The 8661-nt window shown below is 39.6% G+C and overlaps 1 protein-coding gene across 3 annotated transcripts in view; it reads left to right on the top strand.

Annotated features, from left to right (window-relative positions):
• LOC109860236 (G protein-coupled receptor kinase 2) overlaps nucleotides 1–8581 on the top strand; it is a 60402-nt gene extending 51821 nt beyond the window's left edge. For all 3 annotated transcript variants that reach the window (XM_020439189.1, XM_020439188.1, XM_020439190.1), the window contains exons 3-8: nucleotides 4314–4409; nucleotides 4532–4889; nucleotides 5100–6006; nucleotides 6440–6577; nucleotides 7638–7766; nucleotides 7852–8581. In XM_020439189.1, coding sequence (XP_020294778.1) covers nucleotides 4314–4409; nucleotides 4532–4889; nucleotides 5100–6006; nucleotides 6440–6577; nucleotides 7638–7766; nucleotides 7852–7947 — 1724 coding nt within the window. In that variant the 3' untranslated portion in view covers nucleotides 7948–8581. The remainder of the gene's footprint in view (nucleotides 1–4313; nucleotides 4410–4531; nucleotides 4890–5099; nucleotides 6007–6439; nucleotides 6578–7637; nucleotides 7767–7851) is intronic.
• Nucleotides 8582–8661: the final 80 nt, after the last annotated feature.

Below are 8661 nucleotides of genomic sequence, written 5' to 3'. Positions count from 1 at the left end.
CTCTAAAGAGCTTTTTTCAAAAAAAAAAAAAAAAAAAATCGCACAAAAAGCAAAACATGCGAAATATACATTTACGCGTTTCCAACCTAATCTCAACCGAACTCAAATATTTGTGTACACATACAATTCAAATATTCATACACAATCTAGCTCTCGGCAGATTGGAGAGACATCGAAATTCATGAATAAAATTTGCATGGGAATTGTGATTATGTGTTTTCGTCATTATATATATCTTAGAGTCGCGTTATGCCGTTGCCACATTGTGACTATGTAAGCCTTAACCGGCTCTGGGGAGGAGGATCTCGTCAGCGCACACCGGTCAATTATATTACCTACGTCCTGTCGAAGAGTGTAGGCGCGACGCGCGACAGTCGGAAAAGTAGGTAAATGGGTTTCGTGCGATAGCAAATCGAGCGGAGCGCACGTCAATGGCCTTGTAATCGTGTCGCCTTGATAAACTTTATAAATGAGAGAGCCTCGAGTGGCGCGGTCACTGCGAATTACGTAAGCACGCAAGAGAGGACAGCCGGGGCATTACCGAGGGGGTAACAGGTTAATTAGCGGTCTCTTGTACTCGCCTTAATTAGCAAGCCGCTTCGTCGAGAAATGACTTGATTTGTTGCGCCGGCGGTTAGCCGGCTTTCCCGCTTACGAAATCCCATCTTTATTACGGTTGATTGTGTTCGCAGTCTACGTCGTGACGTCGTCGTGGCGCTTTGTCGTGTGACGGAGCGAGAGAGGTATGTTGGTGACGTTAATCATATATCAACTTCGGAGATCGGGACTAGTTTTATACTGGATAAAGTTAACGCTATCGAAACTCGAGAGCGAGATACGGGAAGAGAAAAAAGATAAAAGAAACCACAAACGAGGATGTTGATAACTTTAAATAGTCTTATTTTTTATACGGTTAAATTTTAATAAAAAGAAACAAGGAAATGGCAATATCAAGCACCAGATGTTCGGGTACGATTATTTTATAATTCGAAGATTTTTTTTAATTTTTAACAAACGTTTCGATCCACTATGGGATCTTCTTCAATGTTTTAATAAAAATTTACAAAAAATAATGATTTATTCGAGATCATGAAGAATATGGATAAAAAAAGATATATATCCATATTCTTCATGATCTCGAATAGATCATTATTTTTTTGTTTAAGTTTTTATTAAAACATTGAAAAAGATCCCATAGTGGATCAAAACGTTTGTTAAAAATTTTTAAAAGAAATAAGGAAATGGCAATATCAAACTAACACCAGATGTTTGGGTACAATTATTTTATGATTCGAAGATTAAAAAAATATTTTTAACAAACGTTTCGATCCACTATGGGATCTTCTTCAATGTTTTAATAAAAATTTACAAAAAATAATGATCTATTCGCGATCATGAAGAATATGGATATATATCTTTTCTTATCCATATTCTTCATGATCTCGAATAGATCATTATTTTTTTGTTTAAGTTTTTATTAAAACATTGAAAAGATCCCATAGTGGATCGAAACGTCTGTTAAAAATTTTTAAAAGAAATAAGGAAATGGCAATATCAAACTAACACCAGATGTTTGGGTACAATTATTTTATAATTCGAAGATTTAAAAAAATATTTTTAACAAACGTTTCGATCCACTATGGGATCTTCTTCAATGTTTTAATAAAAATTTACAACAAAATAATGATCTATTCGAGATCATGAAGAATATGGATAAGAAAAGATATATATCCATATTCTTCATGATCTCGAATAGATCATTATTTTTTTGTTTAAGTTTTTATTAAAACATTGAAAAAGATCCCGTAGTGGATCGAAACGTTTGTTAAAAATTAAAAAAAATCTCCGAATTATAAAATAATTGTACCCGAACATCTGGTGTTAGCTTAATATTGCCATTTCCTTATCTCTTTTTATTAAAATATTCAACGAGCTACGTAAAGATATAATCGGTTAAATTTTATTATAATTAACTTTTTATTTATACATTTTTATAAGTAAGAAGTTGTTTCGTATGTAAATTTTGTCGTTAAATAACGACGCGATAGTGCCGGCGAGAGGTAATTCTTCTGTGATTTCAAGACTCGTCGCACCGGATAAATAATATGCAAACGAGCGTTATAATCGAAAGTCACGTTTTGTTGTGCCACTGGAAACTCCAATTATCATAATGACAGCAAAGAGGATTCACGCAGCTCAATTATCATAAACGAAGTCTATGGGACTGTGCCTGTCGCATGCTGATATAATTATGCGATGACGACAGGGCATGAGAAAATTCCACAAACGCGGCCGGGACGCGCAAACTCTTTGTCGCGCGGATAAATTTCCCTGCAGAGTAATAATAATTATCTTAAATCACACACACGCGCAAACAACAACAAGAGGATATATACGCAGTGAAAATCACACAGACGAATATAAAAAATTTAATTGCAAAAGTCGATAAACTTGTTAAACAAAACGTAATAAATAAACGAAAAATATGTTTTAAATATTTCGTAACACTTCACATTCTATCGGGTATTTTTTTTTATTCGTTCCATTTCCGTATGAATTGTTTTTGAATCGCGCGGAATTGCAAAAAAAGGGATTGGGCGTTGTTGCTCGTTTTATTTTCTCACGTGGTTTACCGATTGCGAGAGTGTCGTGGTTTTTCGTTTTTTTTTTGTACAGTTCGTGATCGCACGTACGATGTGCCGCGCGCGCTGTATCCCTCGTTTTCCTCTTTTCCTCTACCGATGTGGGAGAGAAGGTGGAGCTACGCGACCTCCGACTTCCGTTCGTTAGGGATCGAACGAGCGGGACCCATGCACGGGGTAAAAGAGTACAGGGTGTCTCGAATAAAAAGTCAGCACCGTGAGCTCGAACTACTTTCTCTCTCTCTTTCGGTTACATCTTTTGACGCGTATAATTTTTACTCGGAGAAAATGTTTCGAAATCGTTTTTTGAATGACGCTTTTTAAATCACGATGCATTTTTTATTTAATTTCGAAGTGTTGAAAAATTTCATTTTCAAGTGCGACCACCAACGTGTTTTGTGTTGTTTTGTTTGACGAAAAAAAATAGTTTTACATAATTTATTTGGTCAAGTACGACCACCACAACGTGTCTTGTGTTGTTTTGTTTAACGAGAAAATTGTTTTACATAATTTATTTGTAACAATGTTTCAAAAAAGTTTCGAGAGACGCTGAACAAAACCGCGCGGACGAGTTTTAAAAAAAATATCTCCTGACTTATATTCAATTTATTTTTATTTAATTTGTGTTCTTGAGCTATTTGTGTTTTCGTTTACTTGACGTTTTTCTCGTCGTTATTTCCATTAGAGCCGCGGAGCTTTTTTATTAAACACTGTGTGCGCTAAATGCGCGAATAAAAATAAAAAAAAAAAAAGAAAATTCTTGTGCCGTGCACATGGTTCTCCGTGATATAGGATTCTCTCGGTTTTTTTTTCTGTCAGATAATCTATTATTTCTCAGTTATTTCAACGGTGATATAGCTCTCTTGAGATGACCTGTACAATGAGCTGTTCACGGAAGCGAAAAACTAGGACTATGCGTCTCGTACATCTCCCACCGCTTTTCCGTGTCCCTTCCGTTTTTCCGCACGATCGATACGGTCTCATCGTGTGGAGAATTTTGCGGGAGCTCCTCGGCGAATACTCACAACGTCTTTTTTTTTTTTTTTATCGTAACCGTAGAATTTCGTTTAACGAATGTATGGAAAACGCTTAAGAACTTTTTCTCTCGTTCATTTTCTTTCATCATCTTTTTATTACTTTCATTACTTTGAAATTGATCATCGTTCACTCTCGAGATTACTTTTTTTTTTTTTTCCAATTAGATTTTAGATTAAAGTTAAATACGCAAAAAGAATTCACGCAATAATTAAATTTTACTTTTGCGCGTTCTTTTAATTGTTTTGCAGTTGTTTCTTCGATTGAAAATTTTCAAGAAAAATTTAGTCGGAGAGTAGATAATTTTTTTTACGTCTCAAATATTAGACAAAAAAAAGCACCAACGAGTGTAGATACATATTTCTTCCGATGTGAATTATGAACGGCGAGAGAGAGGGAATAACTTTCTTCTCCGTTTAGCCTCTATCGCGATGGGATTCAACGTCGTTTCGAGTTCTACGAAGCGCGCCGGGATAAATCTTGTAACGCTGATCCAATATCTGCTGTTATCTCTTCGTTCGAGTAAATTCCGTAACTTACGGCACTTCCAATCCAATATTTCGCTACGCCCGTCCGCCGTGAAGATGTCACGTAACACGGTATTGCAAGTCGAAATTTATTTTTATTTTTATTCAGGTGGTGCCGACAGCAACAAGGGAAAGAGCAGGAAATGGCGGAAGATACTTCAGTTTCCACACATTTCCCAGTGCATCGGCCTAAAAGATAAACTAGGTGAGTAAATCGAGTTGAAAACAATCGAAAGAGCTTCGATGAAGAAATTGAACTCGTCGAAGATGACGCGAATCGTCATAAACCAGTCAATAAATAATCGAATGAATCGTAATGTTGATCAGACATCAAGTACGGATATGTCGTGGACCAGCAGCCGATCGGACGGCTGCTTTTCCGACAGTTCTGTCAAGACAAAAAACCCGCCTACCACTATTACAATCTCTTCCTTGATGCGATCGAGAAGTACGAAGTTGAACTGGACGAGAATCGCATCGAGCACGCGAAGGAACTGTTCGAACAGTACCTGAGGCAAGAAGGCTCGGAAGTGATCGACATCTTGAACGACTCTCTTATTTCTCAGTGCGAGGAACGACTTAGCACTGGCGGCAAAGAGCTGTTTCTCGAGATCGCGCAGACTGTGAAGAACTTCCTCGCCGGGGAACCGTTCTCAGCGTTTCTTAGTAGTTTCTACTTTTACAGGTAAAGCGTCAGAAGTCAAATTGCGCGGAAGAAAAGTTTTTCTTTTAGAATCGAGAGAATTGTTGACGATCTCCTGTGTATCTCTTTCTTTGAAAAAAAAAAAAAAAGATTGCTAAAGTTTGAAAACTTTTTACGAGATTTTTGCGAAGATGATAAAATTGTTTAAGTTTCGATCACAATGGAGCGACTTTTTTTCTCACGACTGCTTAGATATCTCCAGTGGAAATGGCTGGAGGCGCAACCGGTGACGTACAAGACTTTTCGGATGTACCGGGTGCTGGGCAAGGGCGGCTTCGGCGAGGTGTGCGCCTGTCAGGTGCGTGCAACGGGAAAGATGTACGCGTGTAAGAAACTGGAGAAGAAGCGGATCAAAAAACGAAAGGGCGAGTCGATGGTGTTGATCGAGAAGAACATTTTGCAGAAGATCAATTCCAGATTTGTGGTTTCGCTCGCGTACGCGTACGAGACGAAGGACGCGCTATGCCTCGTGCTGACCATCATGAACGGCGGCGATCTCAAGTTTCACATTTACAATATGGGCGTTGAGCCCGGTTTTGACATAAATCGCGCCAGATTCTACGCTGCCGAGGTCGTGTGCGGTCTGGAACATCTTCATCTGCAGGGTATTGTCTACAGAGACTGCAAGCCGGAGAACATTCTGCTGGACGATCACGGCCACGTGAGGATATCCGATCTCGGTCTCGCGGTAGAGATTACGGAGGGCGACATGGTGCGCGGCAGAGTCGGTACAGTAGGTTACATGGCGCCGGAGGTGATTGACAATGAGAAATACACATTTTCGCCGGATTGGTTCAGCTTCGGCTGTCTGCTGTACGAGATGATCGAGGGCCAGGCGCCGTTTCGCGCTCGCAAGGAAAAAGTCAAGCGCGAGGAGGTCGACAGACGAGTCAAGGAGGATCAGGAAAAGTACTCGTCCAAATTCACGGAGGACGCGAAGAATCTGTGCCAGCAACTGTTGAAAAAGAGCCCGAAGAATAGGCTTGGCTGTAAGTGTAACCGACACGGGGCGAAGGAGGTGAAGCTCCACAATTTTTTCCAATGCTTAAACTGGAAGAGGGTCGAAGCCGGTATATGGGAACCGCCGTTTGTGCCGGATGTAAGTAGGTGTCATTGCGATTGATTATCTCGTTCACGCGGCGAGATTCTATGTTCTTCCTTTTTATCTTTGTTCTCGTTTCAAGCTTGTTCGGCGCGTTTTTATATTGAATCCATTTGTTCGTCTACTTACTGCACTCTCTCGTATAAAACGAGAGTTTAGATTTATTCTTTACGTCTAAATTCTGCGAAAAAGGAGAAGCAAAAATTTCGTCGAAAATCAGAATTTTCGAGTTTCCTCGAGTAAAAGAATTTTTCAGAAGATTTATGAAGCGTCTCTCGCGCGGTTTTGTTTTTGTTTACCGTATGTACAAAACGCTCTACTCTACTTTATGCTGACGTTGAACCATCGAACTGTTTTCACAAAGGATTTAAATTAATGCACGTGCATAAGCGCGCGCGTTGAATCAAAAATCATTAATCGTCGTTTATAGCCTCGTGCGGTTTACGCTAAGGACGTTCTGGACATCGAGCAGTTCTCCACGGTGAAAGGTGTCAATTTAGATGCTACGGACGACACCTTTTACAGCAAGTTTAACACCGGCAGTGTGTCCATTCCATGGCAAAATGAGGTAAAATATTCCATCATAGACTTGACACGTTCGTGTTGCTAATGATGAGACGCGTCGTGTCTCTCAGATCACTGACCCTTAATCGTAACAATAACATCGACTTGGTGCGCATAACTTAGCAGAGACGAGTACTTAACAAGATCTTCATTATAACACGAAAATAAATTGCATTCTTCGATCGCCCACGCGTGTGTCTCGAGCGTTCGTATCGACAGTAGCTTCAATAGCTATTAACATCTGTCTGAAACGTATTTGCTGAATATAGATAAAGCTCAATCGTCTTTTATTTCAATAATGTTTCTCGCAATCTTTTTTTTTTGTCTGAAGATGCAACGTCCTTAAAACTCCTCGATACTCGAGCATCAAGCTCCGACGGCAACGTAGGTCGTCATTAGAACTAATAGGCATAGAGAGCAGGCAGAAATCTTTCTTTTTACTTTCCTTGCTTTTAACGTCCAAGATGGCCGCGGAAGTATCGAGGGGCTTTAAAAACAAGAGCTTTGTGAAGCAAAAGAAATTGCATTCATCCATTATTTTCCACCGTGTTAACTCTTATATACTTTGATTCTTTTGAATTCGTTCTTGTGCACCTTTTGTAAAGTCGTTTATTTGTTTTTTTTTTTTCGCTTAAAATTTTGCGCAAATAAGTTCAACCGGAATATAAAGTCGCAAAACAGAACAATGAGATTTTGTTGTCTAAATTCACTTCAGAAGTTTGACTTATCGATTGGTGGTCGAAGAGAGAGAGAGAGAGAGAGAGCGCGCCTGTTTCCGAGTGAGATACTCGTATCGGAACATCTGGAGGAGGAAACCGTTGAAGCACTTAAATTGAAAAATACGGTGTTCGCACAAAGTGTTTTCGTACGTCAGAGGCTCAACGTGAAAGGCTCCTCGTTATCACTGGCGTTACTTGACTGGATATTTAAAGTCGCAAGATGCTGCGTTACGCACGAACCGCCTTTAGCTCCCAAGCGACCTTAAATTGCTTACTGCGCACATGTTCGCGACGGAGATCGTGGAATTAACGAAGTCCAAATCGATTTTATTTCTCTTCTTGCAGATGATAGAGACTGAATGTTTTAAGGAGCTGAACGTGTTAGGTCCTAATAATACGCCTACGCCAGATTTATTGATAAACCATCCGTCGTCAAACAATGAGGATAAGGGCTGCTTCCCCTTTCGGAGAAAGGTAATTTCTTTTCGCGCGCAATCCGTGATTGAAAATTTATTGATTTCTCAATACATATATACGTATTACAAATCGTGTTGTGCAGAGAAAACAAAGCGCTCGCACAAGAGAGGTGCCATTGTCTGAAGTCCACTTGTTGGAGCTGTCGCATACACAGAGCTCGGAGTTGCCGTCTAGCTGATCCAGGATGAACACGAGTGACAGCCTGAATCTATCGGCGTCGTCATCGTTTCGACGCTGCTGTCGCGGTTGACGACAAACGCGTGTCCAGCTGTTGCTGCTTGTATGTCTGTCGTGATGAGAGAGAGCAGACCGATCCTCCGTATATCTTCCTTTCTTTGGCGCCGCAGCCATTGTCAACTCTTTGTGAGAACGAGACTGCAAAGCTCGCTTAGATAGATAACCAAACTCGCGAAAGTCACGATTCCCGACGCTGGTTTTTTTTTTTTTTTTTTTTTTTCTTCCAATTCACGAATTGTGAGATTCGTGCGACGAGAGAAGACAACATACTCACGCGTGTATGCAGAGGTAACACACGTACACGGTCACGCCAGTATTGTACGCGGCAAAGTGACGGAAACACACGTTCGTTACCAAATATATCTTCCTGAAGCTTCGCGAAACGCGAAGATGGTCCAGTGTGTAGGTTCGTGCGCGCACATGTTTTATCGAGGCTTTGATATAAGTCTCAGCAAAAGTTAGGAGAATTTGTGAGATCTCACGAGAGTTCAAGTTTGACAGAGGAAGTTTGACAAAATGAATGATTATACGATTTAATATTATTTTTTCAAAAATACGAGAAAAATTTAATCTGTAGAAAATAGCTTTTTTTTCTTTTTTTTTCTCTCTTTTTTTTTTTTTTTTTTTTTTTTTTTTTTTTTTTTTTTTTTTTTTT

This window comes from Pseudomyrmex gracilis, unplaced genomic scaffold (assembly GCF_002006095.1).
Source record: "Pseudomyrmex gracilis isolate BER0280 unplaced genomic scaffold, ASM200609v1 scaffold_352, whole genome shotgun sequence".
NCBI lineage: Eukaryota > Metazoa > Arthropoda > Insecta > Hymenoptera > Formicidae > Pseudomyrmex > Pseudomyrmex gracilis.
This window is presented reverse-complemented; position numbering and strand designations above follow the sequence as displayed.